Source organism: Panthera tigris, chromosome C1, assembly GCF_018350195.1.
Source record: "Panthera tigris isolate Pti1 chromosome C1, P.tigris_Pti1_mat1.1, whole genome shotgun sequence".
NCBI classification, from domain to species: domain Eukaryota; kingdom Metazoa; phylum Chordata; class Mammalia; order Carnivora; family Felidae; genus Panthera; species Panthera tigris.
The window spans coordinates 109,791,375-109,809,740 of NC_056667.1; the positions used below are offsets into that span (position 1 = coordinate 109,791,375).

At 37.6% G+C, this 18,366-nt stretch overlaps 1 protein-coding gene across 2 annotated transcripts in view; it reads right to left on the minus strand.

Moving 5' to 3' along the window:
- Window positions 1–18,366, minus strand: part of UGGT1 (UDP-glucose glycoprotein glucosyltransferase 1) — a 110,431-nt gene that overhangs the window by 65,671 nt on the left and 26,394 nt on the right. For both annotated transcript variants that reach the window (XM_042994155.1, XM_007093110.3), the window contains exons 12-17: window positions 14,933–15,024; window positions 12,975–13,125; window positions 10,183–10,302; window positions 8,533–8,618; window positions 4,646–4,781; window positions 2,386–2,517 (exon numbers count right to left, since the gene is read on the minus strand). In XM_042994155.1, coding sequence (XP_042850089.1) covers window positions 2,386–2,517; window positions 4,646–4,781; window positions 8,533–8,618; window positions 10,183–10,302; window positions 12,975–13,125; window positions 14,933–15,024 — 717 coding nt within the window. The remainder of the gene's footprint in view (window positions 1–2,385; window positions 2,518–4,645; window positions 4,782–8,532; window positions 8,619–10,182; window positions 10,303–12,974; window positions 13,126–14,932; window positions 15,025–18,366) is intronic.

The window sequence follows — 18,366 nt, forward strand, 5'->3', positions numbered from 1 at the left end:
AAACTGTCAAAAATCAAAGACAAAGATAGAATCTTGAAAGCAGCAAAAGAAAACACGCTTCCCTTACCAGGGAAGGCTCAGAGCAGATTTCTCAAAAGAAACCTTCCCAACCACAAAAGAGTGGGATGATATCAAAGTGCTGAAAGATAAATACTGCTAACCAAGAACACACTACCTGGCAGAGTTATCCTTTAGAAATGAAGGAGAGGTAAAGACTTTTCCAAACAAACAGAAGTTGAGATACTTCAGCACCACTAAACCTGTCTTACAAGACATGGTGAAAGGAGTTGTTTAAGCTGAAATGAAAGATGATTAACTAGTGACATCAAAACACACAAAAATATACAACACTCAGTTGGTTAAGCGTCTGACTTTGGCCCAGGTCATGATCCCACAGTTAGTGAGTTCGAGCTCCACATTGGGCTCTCTGCTGTCAGCAAGAAGCCTGCTTCAGATCCCCTGCCTCACTCTCTCTCTCTGCCTCTCTCCCCTGCTCACGCTCACGTTCTCTCTCTCAAAAACAAACAAACCAAAAAGAATATTCTAATAACCACTGGGTTAACCACTTAATAACTCTAATATAAAAGTTAAAGGGCAAAAGTATTAAGAATAACGATAGCTATAATACTTGGTTAAGGAATACACAACATAAAAAGAGATAAACTGTGGCATCAAAAACAGAAACCAGGAGGGGTGCCTGGGTGGCTGTCAGCTGAGCAACCAATTCCTGATTTTGGCTCAGAAAATGATTTCACAGTTCACGAGATCGAGTCCCACATGGGGTTCCTCACTAAGCGTGGTGCCTACTTGGGATTCTCTCTCTCTCCCTCTGTCTCCGCCCCTCCCCCACCTCTCTAAAAAAAAATAAACTTAAAAAAAAATCAAATGGGGAAGGAGTAAAAAAGGGTAGAGTCTTCGTATGCAATCAAAGTTGTTACCTGCATAAAACAGACACTATAAGATGTTTTACGTAAGCCTCATAGTTCTTGCTAAATAGTGTTTTGTTCAATCCCCCTAAAACCTGGAACAACTTAGAATAGATCTCTTAACCAAACTCAACTAACCGAGTTAATAGCAACAAATACTAGCTAATAAAGCACGCTGACCTCTAACTCTAGTGAGCTACTCTCTAGAATGCACACACTTTTCTCCCCTCATTTGGGCTAAATGTTTACCAAAGATCAGATATATCTGTTCCCAAGCCAAATATTTTTCTCAGTTAGATAACATCATTTAATATTATGCAACCAATAAAATATGATTACAAAAAGAAAAAGCTGGTCTCCTCAAGAAAACAAATCAAATGACTAGAAATTCAAAAAGATGACAGGCTAAAAATAAGTGATGCTAAACTAGATGTGGGTAAGACTACTATAAAAGACTTGGGAGGGAGATTATAAAAATCTAGAAGAATTCTGTACCCAGATGAAAAAGAAAGTATAAACAATTCATTATGAGTACAGTTTCTAAAAGGATCACAACTCAGATCTCCAAACAAAAGAACCAAAGGCCTTGTCAAAAGTAAAAAAAAAAAAAAGTTGGTAAATAAATACACTTTTATTGCTTTAAATCAAAACATCTCAGGGGCGCCTGGGTGACTCAGTCAGTTAAGTGTCCAACTTTGGCTCAGGTCATGATCTCACAGTTCGTGGGTTCGAGCCCTGCATTGGGCTCTGTGCTGACAGCTCAGAGCCTGGAGTCTGCTTCAGATTCTGTCTCCCTCTCTTTCTGCCCCTCCCCTGCTCGCTCTTTCTCTCTGTCAAAAATAAATAAACATTAAAAAAAAATATTTTTTAAATTAAACATCTCAGAAATGTATTTTGATTTCTTGCCTGAACATTTATTTTCAATAAACCGACTACCTTGTTTCTGCTTGAGATAAAGGTCCTTTTACTGTATTTCATGTCTCACAAGAAATAGTATTATTTTTAAATAAAAATTTAAAATATTTCCCTATATCTTTATTACCACACTTTGCCATTCTGTTTATTGTATTCCTAAATATATTTTTATCTTTAGCCTAAACAACTAAATAAATGATACACATCAATAGGATAGATACATCATAACCTGCTAAGCATGCATCATATATTTCTAATAGCTTTTATGTGGAACATATATCACAAAGTACTACCACTGCACTGTGAAAAAGAAATTTGTTTTTCAATTTAATAGTTAACATGCCAGCTAAAAATCAATGATATCTTTACAAAATTGAAATATAAACTTCATTTGCAAACACAGACAAGTGACCTGGTTTTTAAACTGTTAAATGAGAAGTACCTAAATACTTTTACTACCTTTTTTAATTACAATTCCCCCCAAAAAAGAGATAAGGAAAATATAGCATTGTGGTCCAATGAGAAGTGCCAAAGCAGTTCTTACCTTCCGATTCTGATCATAAGCAGAGTCAATCCCCAAAATGCTATTCACTTCGACATACGGATATTTCTTTTCCAGGACACTGACCACATGTTCAACTTTTACTTTTTCTCCAGTCCTTACTTTGTTATAGATCTGAAGAAAGAAAAACCGGGTAACCCCCACACTTTTAAATCCAAATTTCAGAATGTTTATTACAAAAGATTTCTGAATATAGAGAAACATGGCTACTTTTCTTAAAAGGTCATATGGAACATATTAGCAATCCCTTTTTCATATACCTCTTTAAGATGCCTTCTCATATTAGAAACTATATATTCTTAAAATGATCCAATCAGTTCATACATAAAGGCCCAAATGTAGAGTGGCTCAGCTGGTTAAGCAACCGACTTTGGCTCAGGTCATGATCTCATACTTTGTGAGTTCGAGCCCCACATTGGACTCTGTGCTGACAGCTCAGAGCCTGGAGCCTGCTTTGGATTCTGTATCTCCCTCTCCTTCTCTGCCCCTCCCCCACTCATGCTCTGTGTCTCTCTCTCTCAAAATTAAATACACATTAAAAAAAATTTTAATGTGTTAATTTTTTTTTAATCTGAATACCTTTACATAATCCTTGAAATAAGAACTTATGGCCATCATGTTTAGGGGGATAAGTTATAAAATACATGCAGCAAATATCCTTGTTTTTAAAAAGCAGATATAAAACAAGTAACAACACAACTATGTCTTTATACATATAGTTAAACACCTAGAAGGATACAAGACAACCTTTTAATAGTGGTTGCCTTTAAGGAACAGGATTAGAGAGGGGAGAGAGAGAAATTTTAAACCAATTCACTTTAATAATATTTTCAAAAATTTTTTACAATGAACATAAAATTTTTGTTGTTGTTGCAATTAAAAATAAGCAAAAAGAAATAAAAACTCATATTATCCTTTCCTTCATAGACACAGATATTGGCGGGAGGTGGGAGGCACAATTTTAAAAAACAGACGTTAAAACACATCCTCAACAACTTCTGAACTTCTTTCTTTCTTTCTTTCTTTCTTTCTTTTTTTCTTTCTTTCTTTCTTTCTCTGTAGCCCCACTGCTAAGCACCCCTCGCTATCACTTCTCACAGATCCCAACAACAGCCCACCAACCAGTATCCCTGCCACTTTCTCTATCCTTGGTCAGACCCATGGTACATACATGCACCAGAACGTTTTTTATCTGGAGTTTAATCCTCTGCAATCTGGACACTCATGGCCTGGCCTGGTAGCCTCAATGGCTAGGTTCCTCTTTCAGCTCTGCTCAAGCCCCAAGGAATTGACAACAGGGAATTACTACCTCTGATTTGCAGCCATCATTCAACTCACTCCTGTTTTCCCTCCTGCACTCAGCTAGGACCACTTCCCACTCCACAACCAGGACATCCCTAGTGGAGGGAGTCCTGGTGTTGCTAGGGTGAGCTATGCTTAAACCATCTGCGTGGTCGTGTCCCCCACCACACCGTAAGGGCTTTAAAGACAGGGGTGAAGTCTTACACTTCTCTGTATCCCTTGCAGCTAGTACCAGGCCTGGGAAATGGTGAGTCTTCAATAGATGATAGTCAAATAAATATATGAACATTTTAATAAAAAATGCTCTGGACTGAATCTCTAAACAACAAACATAAAAAATAGCATGTTGACATCATGTTTATAGGTTAAAAAAAAGTGAAATGCTTTAAAGATGGTTTTCTAATAATTACCACTAACCTATAAGCAAAACAATTGTTACTTGTAAGTTTTTTATATATTCAAAACCAGGAAAAAAAATGAGAGTTCCTTGTTTGAACTTGAGCAATTATCTTAAGTATATATAAAAATCAGGGCATTTCAGAGTTTCCAAGGTAAAAAAAAAAATGGAGAAAATAGACAGAATTTATGATTTGAATATTAAATTATCATAAAGAACTTAGGAAAAGCAAACATTTTTTTAAACAAGCAAAGAACATCACATTTACCAAAAAAAATTAGTGACTTCAAATTACCAAAAGTCAGAAGACTAAGATACCTTAGTAGGGCTCCTAAGGAATCTATCTTAGTTGAAACCACAGCAGTCTATTATGAACACTGGTGAATCAGTAAAGGCAACTCCTTAAATATAAAATATGAAGTTTGCAAGAATAATTTATCATACTTCTTCTCTTCACAGAAATATAAAATCCTCTTAACTCATACTATTTCTTAGACGAAGTTAGATTAAGAAAATTATTCGCCATTTTGATTGAAAACATACATGTATCAGAGTTTGGAAGGCATGATAATCGTCCACTTCTTGGGCAACATAATTATACGCTCTCAGAATAGCCACTCCAGCATCTTGCATCCCATCAACATCTTCAGAGTCATTAACCACAAAGATTAAACCAATTCTGGGGAAGAGGGGGAAGGGCAAAAAGAAGAAAAAGAAACTTATCTCAAAAATGCAACTGGTTAAAAGGAATGGCATCTCTGATTCTCATTCACATACTGCAGCTTCCTCCAATGAAAACCTCCTCTACTGAAAAGCACGGTTCACATCCTACTCTAATATGGCGGGTAAAGGCACTCATCACTTGCAGAATAAAAGCAGGTTCCCAAAGGTGGCTTAGACTGTTCAACTGTTAAAGCACACTGTTCTCACACGGTGAAATGAGGCCTTCACTGATGTGAAGGGTTTTGCTAGTTTTAGATGGAGACTTTATGGTTTTTAAAGAAAAATCAGAGGAAATAAATGTTTTCAGAATGTGAAAATCTATAAAAAGGGGGGAGTGGATTTTGAGATTTAACATAGACAATATGAAAAATGTGAAAATGTTTACTATTATCCATCGGCAAAAAGCTACAACCAAGGTTCATGTTTATCACAATTTAAATTTTAGATTAAAGGGAAGAACCACAAAAAGATACATTACACATCTACAAAGTGGCCAAAAATAAAATAAGATTAAAAATAAACCCAAAAGCCTTTCACTGGCCCATACAGAAGTCATAGCCTACATACTGGAGCAAAACCAACAGAAGTGAGAACAGACAGTCTATTAACAAAGGGTGCTGGAAAAACTGGACACATTCACAGTGCAAAAACACAAATCTATACAGAGACCTTATACCTCTCACAAAAAATTAACTCAAAATGGACCATAAACATGAATGTAAAACACAGAACTACAAAATTCCTAGAAAAGAACACAGAAAACTTAGGTGATCTTAAGTGGGCAATGACTTACTAGAACTAACAGCAAAGACAGGATCCATGACAAAAAAAAAAAAAATGGGGGAGCTAAACTTCATTGAAATTAAGAACTTCTGCCCTGTGAAAGAAACTGTGAAAGAAGAGAATAAAGACAAGCCACAGACAGAAAACCTGTGAGAAACTCATATCTGACAAAGGACAGATATCCAAAATATACAAAGAACTCTTCACACTCCACAATAAAAAGTTGAAAACCAGGCAAAAGATCGGAATTGGCGCCTCAGCAAACAAGGCACAGAGTTGGCAAATAAGCATAAAAAAAGACACCTGACATCATGTCATTCGGGAATTTCAGAATAAAATCACAATGAGATACCACTACACACCTATTAGAAAAGCTAACACCCAAAACATTGACAACGCCAAATTCTGGAGAGAATGTAGAGCTCATTATAGGAACTCTTATTCATTGCTGGTAAGAACGCAAAGTAGCACAACCACTTTGGAAGACAGCGTGGCAATTTCTTATAAAATGAAATATACTTTTTACCCTAAGATAAAGCAATCACGCCCCTTGGTATTTACCCAAATGAGCTGAAAGCTTATATCCACACAAAAACCTGCACACAGATGTCTATAGCAGTTTTCTTCATTAATGCCCAAACTTGGAAGCAATCAGGATGTCTGTCAATAGGTGAATGGATTAAAAAAACAAACAAAACTATAGTACATCTACATAATGGAATATTATTTGGCAATAAAAATAAATGATCTAGGGGTGCCTGGGTGGCTCAGTTGGTTGAGTGGCTGACTCTTGATTTCAGCTTTAGTCATGACCTCACGATCATAAGATCAAGCCCTGAGTCAGGCTCCACGCTGGGCATGGAGCCTGCTTAAGATTCTTTCCCTCTCTCTTCATCCCTCCCCCACTTCTGCTTTTTCTCTCTCTCAAAATAAATAAACATTTAAAAAAGAAAGAAAGAATCAAGCTACAAAAAGACATGAACAAACCTTATAATCATACTGCTAAATGAAAAAAAAAGCCAATCTAATAAAGTTACCTACATCATGAGTCTGGGAAAGGCAAAATAATGGAGACAGTAAAAAAAACCAGTGGTTGCCAGTGCCTGAGAGGGAAGAACAAACAGCTAGGGCACAGGAGACTTGGAGGGCAATGAAACTATTTTGTATGATTATGTGATTGTGGAAACATGTCATCACACGCTTGTCAAACCCATGGAATATACAATGCAAACAATGAACCCTAATGTAAGCTATGAACTTTAGTTAATAATAATGTATTAATACCAGTTAATTAGCTAACACTGCTCTAAAAAATACAAAGTCTATTAAAAAGAGAAAAAGGTAAAGCCTAAAAACAGAAGAAGAAAATACACATATCAAACATTCTGCTCTCCTGAGGTATGTGGACAGCGTGTGTATATGTAGATGGTAGTGGCAAGAGAGTTTGTTTATAGATGAAAATCGTTTTTGTTTTTTAAAATCTCACTTGTAACAGAAATCACATGAGGATTGACCTGTTAATTCTTATGAAAACAAAAATAAGGGCTAAGTATCTCCTCACAAAGGAATTCCCCTTTCCAAGTTTCCAATTTCTAGAAAGGGCATCAGAGTTTTTCTGTTAGCTAGGCCCTAAAATGCAGACTTCTGTTTCTCTCAGGCCCAGTTTCTCATCAAGTACCACTAGGGAGTCTCCCAGATTTGTCCTCTCCTCTCCTCAGACCCTGACAATGCCCTGGTATACCACATCAACACAGACAAAGACTAAAACAACAGCCACTCTGCCTTGGGTCTCTCCACCAACTAAGCAAGCATGCTTCCCTACTACCTATGAGTTAAGTGACTTCTCACCTACCTTTGCAACGTGAAGACCTCATTCCCTCTTCTTGTCCCTCAATGCAATTCAATAAATATTTACTTAATGCCCACTGTGTACATGGGCCAACTTCTGTGTTCTTTTATTTCCCTTTTAACCAAAATACACCTCTGTCTGTAATCTAGTAGTTCAGTCCTCCATCAAACCAGGGGGTATTCATGTTTTACATGTAAAATCTCACTAAACAAAAATCTCTGCTTTTCCATCAAAAAACCCCTCTATTTTCTTCAAAGCCTAACTGAAATCCGACTGTTCCATGAAACCTATGTCTTAGTTCATAATCATTTGTTTCTCTGAAATCCTAAAGCACTTATGACCAGGACACAACCTAGCACCTGATCAAATATCTTCTTAAAGAGTCTGGAAGTACGCACGGTATTTTTTTCAAGAAGGTAGGAATACAGCTTAGATACTATCCACAGCATTTAGCTCAGTGCTGTGTACAGAACACACAACATTTGTTAGCTAGACTTTTCTTCTCTATTTTCATGTCCTCTAAGAATTCAAATTTTTGTCAGCACATAAAATTCCCAGACATTATTTGGAATGTAAGTGAAAATATCTTAGCATGTATATGTAAAAGCCTTAAAAAACTGGTCTTAAAAAGCACAGTGAAAAACCCACCCATTCAAGTACCCTGTTGGTAGATTTGGCAACACAAGTGAAATAAATGTGTCTGCATCTACAAAAGGCTGTATGCACATTTAGTTCTTGTCAGTCTAACAAAAGTTATTGGCAAAACTCTTTATCTCCACCGAAAGGGGAAATAGGCCCTGTCATGTGGACACTTACCTAGGAAAACTCCCTTCCACTGGGAAGCAAGATGAGACCACAAATTATTTTTACATGAGCTATTAAGAATTCAATGGTATAAGCCTTTATTCACTGAGAATGAAATTTTCCACCTCAAAAGATACTGCTTCATACTAAGCAAAGATATAGAGGTCATTAATGATCTATTAATTATCCATGGCACCAGACTTGCATTTAAAAATGACAAACGAAACCTCAGCTAATTAGATATATATCATTCAATCAATACCAGTGTTACCTTAGTGGTATATGATTACTGAGGAACATCTCAGCTGTGTTAATCAACTCTGCTGTGGTCTCATGAGCAGGATCAACTATGAAAACCTGTGAAGGGGAAAGGGGGAAAGGAACATATGAAACGAAATTTATTCAAATGTAACAGGGCCAATGAAAATGCCATTACTCTTTGCACTTGAAGGTAATCTTTTTCAGTTACTCTTGAACCACATAAAAGAGGAGGTACACAATAGCAGTTTCCCTCCTTTATGTTCAAAGAATTCAGTACTAAATTCTCACGGTGTTCTGCTAATAGCATGGGAACTGTGTTCCAGATTCCTAACACCCATACTTCTACTACACCTAACAAAACCCAAGTTTTAGCAACTCTCCTACCTTAGAAAATGGAGATTACCTCTTTTTGTGTATTCAATTGTAAGCATCTCTGAATTAAGAATTCATTTAGAACTTAACTTTTAAATCCCAATACTAGCTATTATGTATTAAGGTCTCATGATGTGCTTCAAATCCATGTATAATCTCATTTAATAAAGTTCAGATATATGGGTAAGAGAAACAGAATGAAATTTTGACTGAGAAGGAAAAAAGTGGCTTCAAGAGTCAGGCAAGTACAGAGGATAGTTTCGCTTACAAGTTCTGGTGAAGGAGACCCCTAATCTCTTTAAGAGCAGATGATGGCAAAGGAAGAAATAAGAGGAAAAAAAGAGGGCAAACTAAGAAACCTCTTCTCTCTCTTGAAAGCAGTGAAATAAAGAAAAACAAGTAGGAGCTCACAGATTTATTTAAGGAAATAAACTGAACTATCAAATTTTAGAGATTAAGACATTAAAGGAAAAGAGTAGCAACATATTCATCTTCTGGGTAAAACTATCATAAAACTAAAATAACACAACCTAAACTTTCAGGTTAAGGTAACATTTCCTTACACCCTGATGGAGGCAGTAATGCTACTGTGACGTCTCACAGCCCTATATGTGATAAATACATTTAAAAACCCTTTCAGATGGGGCGCCTGGGTGGCTTGGTCGGTTAAGCGTCCGACTTCGGGACTTTGGCTCAGGTCATGATCTCACGGCCTGTGAGTTCGAGCCCCGCGTCGGGCTCTGTGCTGACCGCTCGGAGCCTGCAGCCTGTTCCAGATTCTGTGTCTCCCTCTGTCTCTGCCCCTCCCCTGTTCATGCTCTGTCTCTCTCTGTCTCAAAAATAAAAAAAAATAGGGGCGCCTGGGTGGCTCAGTCGGTTGAGCGTCCGACTTCGCTCGGGTCACGATCTCACGGTCCGTGGGTTCGAGCCCCGCGTCAGGCTCTGTGCTGACAGCTCAGAGCCTGGAGCCTGCTTCCGATTCTGTGTCTCCCTCTCTCTCTGGCCCTCCCCCCGTTCATGCTCTGTCTCTCTCTGTCTCAAAAATAAATAAAAATGTTAAAAAAAAAAAAAAAATTTAAAAAAAAAATAATAATAAAAAAAAAATAAAAAAAAATAAACCTTTCAGATTGAATATGGAGTTAGAAGAACATATTTAGTGGTCATAGTGGTGATAGAAGCAGCTAGTATAGGAGAGAAGTGAACAGTCTATATGGCTGAAAGGTAGGGGAGAAGTGGGAGAAGTCAAGGGAGAAACAGAGCTTATGGCTACACAATGAGTTTTACTCACCATGTTATGCAAGTTTTTCCTGATCTGCCGGATAACCCCAGGAAAGGTGGGTCGAAGCAATTCTTGTAGACTAGAAGGCCATGAATTATATCTGCTGTCAACCTCCAGGTTGTTGATCCACTAGGGAGGAAAAAAACAAAACAAAACACGGTGCATACACTTTAGTCGCCATTAGTGAAAAGTGCTAGAACTGTCCGTAAGACTTGAAATGATTTTAAGAAGAATCACATGGAAAGCACCATTTTCAAAATTACAAAGATCAAGTATAAAAATGAGTGACTAAAGCACAAGCCACAGAATAAAAGATATTTGCAACCTACAAAACCAATAAAAGGACTAGGGTCAAGACAATGTACAGAAATCTAACATAACAATAAAAAAAGGCCCCCAACATATGAGAAATGAAAATCAGTCATGGAGATGAAGAAATTTACAGAGGAAATTCAAAAGAACAATTAATACAAGGAAAGGAGTACATCTTCACCAATAATCTGAGAAACAGAAACTAAAACCACAGTCAAATTTCACACTCATTAAACTGAGAAAAAGTTTAAAGTTTGTCAATATCCAAGAATAGGCAAGGGTATAGAGTAATGGGAGCTCTGACCCAATACTGGTGCTTGGAACAGTCACTTTAGGGAAAAAAAGGTAATAAAGTAAGACTTTATTACTACCTTACCACTAAGTACTCCAGTTCTATGCATCTACTCCAAATAAATTCTCACATATATGCACAAAAAGAGAAATACAAGAAGATATTGTACTGCTTATCACAGCAACAAAATTGGGCACAACCTAATTCCATAAAGGGAGCAGTCAGTAAACAGTATGTACCATTTCTATAAAAAGGGCAAGGAGGGAAACTACGGGTATGTTACTTTGTTCGTGTAAATAGAGTATTTAAGGAAAGATACACAAGTAATTGATAATGCCTGTTACTTCTAGGGACAAAAACTGAACAGCTGGGTGATGAGACTTTTCAATACATACCCTTTTGTATGTCTGAATTTTAAACTGTGACTGTATGAAAGATTTTTTTTAATAAGCAAAATATAAAACATGAGAAGATAAACAACCTTTTTGGATCAACCTACATAAGTCTGACAAAACTACTGAGTAACAAAAGGACAAAGAATACTGCCATGGCATCTTCAAAATTTCAAGACATACAGTAGGAAATGCATACGTACTTCTGAAGAGGAATTACTTGCAGGGAGAAAACGGTGAACTGGGAAGAGAGCTAAAGAGGACTTGGATGGAAACATTGTTTTCTTCCAAGAAAACAAGATCTGACACAAAATGATTAAATGTTAAGGCGGAGAAAGTATGGGATGGGCCATATTGCTGTTACTTACATTCATCTCTTTACTCTTTGTAATTACAAATGTTTTTAACAGGAAAACAAATGACATAACAATATTTATCAAAATAACACCTACATTACCCAGAGAGAACTCAAATAATGATCATCTTTATTTGACATAATTTTCTTTGGAAAAATTTTCCCTATGATAAATGCTGTATAGAAACCAAGAAAAAAGGATAGGAGGGCCAAGGATGGGTCAGGCAGGATGGGCCAGGCACATTGCTAATATTAATTGTGCTTTGACCACAAGTGCCCAGGACAGCTCTATTCCCCTCATTTCTCTTTTATACACAAGGAGACATCAATACAGCAGATATAAATCTATATAAATCCTTCACATACAAAATAAAGTTTTTTTTTTTAGTTTGTTTATTTATTTATTTATTTATTTATTTAGAGAGAAAGGGAGAAAGAGTGTGTGCACATGCACACGGGGGAGGGGCAGAGACAGGAAGAGAGAGAAATCGAAGCAGGCTCTGCATTGTCAGAGCAGAGCCCAATGCGGGGATCGAATCCACAAACCGTGAGACAATTACCTGAGCCTAAATCAAGAGCCTAACACTTAACCTGCCTGAGCCACCCAGGCTCCCCAGTAATCAAAGTTCTTTTAAAGGATATTAGCCAGGGTACCTGGGTGGCTCAGTCAGTTAAGCATCTGACTCTTGGTTTCAGTTCAGGTCATGGTCTCATGGGTTTGTGAGCTCGAGCCCCACATCAGGCTTTGCACGGTCAGTTCAGAGCCTGCTTGGGATTCTCTCTCTACTTCTTTATCCTTCCATTGCTTGTGCACGTGCTCTCTCTCTCTCTCTCAGGATAAATAAACTTTTAAAAAAATGTTTAAAAAAAAAGATAATAGCCAAAGAATGATATTCTACACAAAATTACACAAGACTTGGATGCAACTGAGAAAATACAAATTCAGCATTCTTTTTTCCCCAAGAGATGTTCAGCTGAATCCTAGGGGGATACAAAACTGGAAAAATCACTGTCTTAACCACATTAAATATAATAATTCAACTTTTAGAGCATTTAAGAGACTACTTTGGGGCGCCTGGGTGGCTCAGTCAGTTAAGTGTCCAACTTCAGCTCAGGTCATGATCCCACAGTTCGTGGGTTCGACCCAGGCATCAGGCTCTGTGCTGGCAGCTCGGAGCCTGGAGCCTGCTTCGGATTCTGTGTCTCCATCTCTCTCTGCCCCTCCCCTGCTCATGCTCTGTCTCTCAACAATAAATAAATGTTTAAAAAAAAAAAAAAAGAGAGAGACTATTATATACACATGGTCCCATATAAGCAGTTGCTGTATATCACTGTTTGATGCCAATAAAGGAGATGATAGAAATAACTTACCTCTCACAAAAGACAAATGAGAAAGACGTAATAAAATGTCTGCCCAGAATGCCCTTGGACACTCAAACAGAATACCTACTGAAATAGCAGGACTCCTGATGTCTACAGCATAGTCAGCTTCAGAGGGCTGGATGTTCAGTTTCAAAACATTATGCAGAGAAAGACCTTCTATTCCCAATCTATGCAGACCTTCCATTACCCGAGCTTCATTCCTCAACACATCAAACAGACTGGAGAATGGAGGAAAGTAGGTATTTAGTAGAAAAAGCTTCAAAAAAAAAAAAACAAAAAACCTCACCATGAAAAAACTATCCATTCAAACTCAATGCCCTGTTCAAACCAGTCAAGAAATCAAAAAAGGGAGCTCTTCCCCTTGCTTCATCTTGTCAAAATACATCAAACAAAGTACGTAGGACTTGCTTCTTGGTGCATGTTTATTTATACTTATCCATGTATATACCAGGTATAAAATTATCTCTAAATATAAACACACAATTTGAGGATGAAATAATCATCTGTATTTTACATTGCATATTTTTTAAAAACACTACAGTAACCTCTCTGTATTTCTTACAACTGCACATAAATCTACAGTTATCTCATAATTAAAAATCTATTTTAAAAAAATACATTATATAGATTTAACATAAATTTCAACATCAGTGTCAATTTACAAGGTGCACACACATATGACCACAGTATAAGGTCTAGAGGAATTTATACCCAATGTAGAGGTTTCTGAGGGAAGGTAGAAAAGATGGGGAGGAGGAAGAAACAAGAAGCAAAGATGAAGACGTTACTTTTCTTAGTTCTTTTATCTGGGTATTATTTAAAACTGTTTAAATGAGCAAGAACTCAGTTTGTAAATCCTGAAAAATTAAAGAGATATGTGTATATTTTTTATTTAAAAAAAAACAACATATATGGGCAATCTTTATTTAAAGTGTCCACATCCATTTTACTTTTTACTAGCTCTAAAAAGCAGTATGAGAACATTAACAGTTCAATGAAAATAATTAATGTGAAAAATATCTTACTGTGGGAACTGGCTCTTCTGAAGCATTAGCAATAAAATTTTATTTTTACTATTATGAAACCCAGTGTCAACTGTATCAACCTTAATCCCAAGGACAAAATCTGAATTCTATCTATCCACTCTCCTCCCCCACCCCCCCTGCAAAAAATTCATGAGACCAATTCAGAGCAAGTTAATACTGAGCCACATTTTAACAACACAAAAAGGGTAGATACTCAAATAACATATGTAAGACAGAACACCTTCTGAGACACCAGATGCATAGGCATTTTGAATAAATCTACTTCACACTGTTTCCAGAAGTAAAAGAACCTGCTTGAGCTCTCTCTTTTTTTTATGGTTGAATGGGGCATAAAAGCTATAGCTCTAAAAGGGCACCCTCAAAAGACTTGGGCCTTAAATGTCCAAGACCTTGAACATACATCAAATGACAGGGTCACCAGGGTAGCTCAGTCTGACTCTTGATTTCAGCTCAGGTCATGATCTCATGGTTTGTGAGTTTGAGCTCTACATCAGTCAATGTGAAGCCTACCTGGGATTATCTCCCTCTCTCCCTCTCTCTCTCTCTGCCCCTCCCTCCCTCCCTCTCTCTCTCTCAAAATAAATACATAAACTTAAAACAAAAATGACAGTGTCATCCTGCCCATCCCAGTCATGAGCCTACCTAAATGCATTCACCTGGTAATAAGCCATCACAATCTGAACATGTTACAAGGAGCTAACACAATAATTTTTTTTTCTTTTAGTGCTCTCATTTATTTTTGAAAGAGAGACAGAGCAAAAGCGGGGGAGGGGCAGAGAGCAAGAGAGATGGAGACACAGAATCTGAAGCAAACTACAGGCTCCAAGCTGTCAGCACAGAGCCTGACGTGGGGCTCAAACTCACAAGCCATGAGATCATGACCTGAGCCGAAGTCTGACAACCAACTAAGCCACCCAGGCACCCAACAAGAAGCTAACATTATAAAATCTTTTCAGAAAATGAAAAACATTATCCATACCTGAATATATCCTGTGTATCTAAATCAATGTGAAGTCCATTGATGAACAGTGCTGAGTCTCCAGGTTGTAATCCTAAAGTTCCCTTGAAATACTGAAATATTTAAAAAAAAAAAAAAAAAAAAAATTGTTAAGAAGAAGAGGATGTTTAACAAAAATTTCCACGTTTCTAACTTTATTACATGTACAAATGTTGGCATCCTCCTATTTACTAAAGGAAACCCTAAGGATGGGTTAAGATTTCCTTTTATGTACTCCCACAGATCTTTCATAGCATCTATTTTGTTGTAATGAAACTGCTGGTTGTGATAAAATACACCTCTCCTCCCTCCCTCCTTCCAACTTTGATTAATACAACTGTTTAATGTCAGAGAAGGAGGAGAAGGAAGGAGACTGGTTAAATAAGCCAAGTGCTGAGGATCATTTTTCATAAGAGACTTCTGTTACTCTTTCCTGTTTATGATGCCAAACAAGGTGGTAACAGCAGTCACTAACAGCTGGGCCTCCTGATGAACTCCAAAGACCTAATTTGAAAGGGTTCAAAATCCCACACCTCCCTGAGACCTTCAAACTAACACACATCAAGAAACTGAGTTGCTGCCCCGAGGAAGCACCTATGTGCAAGCTAACTCTCCAAGCGCTGGTCTCCATGGGGCGCCTCAACTGCTGCTCCCTGAGGTGGTGGCTGCCATGGCACACAGGTGACTGTGCAGCCCTTCAGACCTGCCCGACCCATCCGACACACTGCTTGGATGTGTCAGCTTCTGTTGACTTCTACCCTTTCCATTTAATTCCTCTTTCCTTGGGAGCCGCTCCACACAGCAAAGGGAAGAAACTACTCAGATACTAGGGATGGAAATTAAACCTTTAGTTCTCATGGGGCTGGGGAAGAAGGGCAGGGACCAGTGAGCTTCCTTCATGTCCCAGTAGTCTGCAGACTCAGTAAACTTCAAGGTCTAGTATTGCATGGGTAAAGCACAAAACAATGACGAAGCCACAACATTTGCTTCTTTGCCTTGAAGGATTAAATGGCAAGTAAAATAAGGGGAAAATGGAAAGCTGCATCAATTCAGAATTGGAATTTCTTACGTTAGGAAGGAAAAACTCCATGTCCACTCACACCCAGGCCATAAGTACAGCACCCTCTGACTGTAAGAAACACAGATTCTGAGCTGCTAAGCATAACTCATATCCGTTTCAGGATCTGGTAATACAGCAAACTTCACTTTTGAAAATTCATCACACTGAAGATTTAATGTTTGTACACATTTTTGCATGTTTTATACTTTTGTATTTTATACTTTAATATTTAATCAAGAAACCCCGAAGTATCTAGGAAGTACTATAGCCTATGTAATCTAATGTTCTGTCCTCTTGGTGGGGGGAGCCCTGAAAGTAAGATAATATTTAATATTGCTATTCTGAAAATCAAAAACAAGGTAAATAAAAAATGTCAATAAGGTTTCTTCAAATTAGTAAATATTGGAGATAAATTTGGTTTACTTATCCCTCAGATCTATTTAACTAATATCTTCTATGTACAGGTTTTAAAAATCTGGGGTAAAGACAGACTGAACACAAGCATTTCTTTCCCTCCTAAAACTCTATTGAAATGACAGTTTTTTAAAAAGGGATTTTTATAGAGTTATAAATCCACAACAACAAAGAGAACAAAAGAGAAAAAGGGCAACTAATTTTGGAAGCTAGAAAGGAGATATGTGAGTAGCAAGAGTTTTAACAACCCTGAGAAAGCTAAAGGCTAGGCTGACAGTGGGGAAAGCCAACAGAAACCACAAGTTACCCTGTGGAACTCCTCGAAAGGCTCAAGAATTGGCAGCACAAAGAACACAGGTAAGAGGGGGTAATTACTAGCCTAAAAAATGAGTTCTGATGTATAGCTTTTTAAAGATAAGAGCCCCCAGACTCCCCGGTTGATTTCATGGAGCAAGGTCCCTCCACTCCAGAAAAATGGAATGCTTTCATTCCCTGTGAAAGAGTGAAAGAATCTGGGAACTCAGGGAAATGAAACACAACTGAGAGCGGGAATCCCATACGGAAAACAGGGGACTGAGTGGAAGCTCCTGAATGTTCTTTCCTACTTGGCTTCTACCACTCCAGCAGCCAGACTTCCCCTTCTAGGTAAGAAAGGATCAGAAGATACTTTTCTGGGGACTGAACAGCTCAAGAGGAAAAGTTTCAGACTGACACACTGGGACAAGCTAGGAAATGGCCATAACAGGATAGCCTACAGTCAAAAAGCCTCAAGGCTTGCCATCGGCTCCTTACTGCTACTGCCTCATTCTCTTCAATATGAGCAGTAGTCACCAGACATGTGAGGAAAGCCTCTAACATTAAAGACAAGAAACCAAGACAAAAATAAAGTCAACTTAAGAGGAAACAGATACAAAAGAGAAGAAAACATACATATACACTACTGACACGTTCAAAATGACATGAGAACACCATAAAAAAAAAGGATCAAAGAACAATAACCCTTGGAAATTAAAGATTTGACAACTAAAGGAAAAAATGTCAACAAAGGGGTTGAAAATCCTCCCCTAAAAAGTTTTAAAATAAAACACAAAAGAATTGGAAAATAGGAAAGAAAATACACATTTTTTAAATTAGGCCAAGCTAGTCAAGGAAATGCAACATCTTAAAAATAAAGAATTCCAGGAAAACAAAAGAGAGAAACTAGATGGAAAAAATGCAAGGAAATAAATCAAGAAAACTTCCCAAAACTCTAGGAAATGATTTTCCAGATTCAAAGGGCCCATCAATCACTCAACAGTACAGAGATTTCTTTAAAGGGCATAGCACTGTGAAATTTCAGATTACTAGAGCCAAAAACAACACCCTGAATGATTCTGGAAAGAAAAACTAGATCTCATACCAAGGCTTCAGACTTCTCAATAACCACAACAGAAACCAAAATCCTAAGAAGCAATGCCTTCAAACTGTCACCATTGACCCCTGAACTCAAAACTGACCCACTGAACTCAGGAAATTCCTAAAAGTTTCTGTCAGTCAAGTTCATCTCTTAGAAACTAACAAATTGCTAGAAAAGGAAAAGAAACTATTTGAGGAAATATGACACCTGTGCAAATGAATCAGAAAGTGCTCCACAGCTTCCTCAGCTTCATTACAATGTTAAAGTCCCCTTCTTGGAACTATTCATCCAAGCCCTAATAAAGGAGCCAGCCTACCTCTGTTAAGAGTAGTCATGGTTTTGGAAATTATTCCCTGTGATCTCCCTATTTCTACAAATAAAGATGACCTTGTGAGGCAATTCCTCCTGGTGTGGTCTCTGTCTGTAACTCACCAAGAAGCAACTCACTTTGGTCCAGTAACAAAACTTCTAAAGGACTTCCAATCTAGATTTCTATACTCAGCCAAGCTATCAATAAAAACAGAAGTGGAAAATTGATTTCTCAGA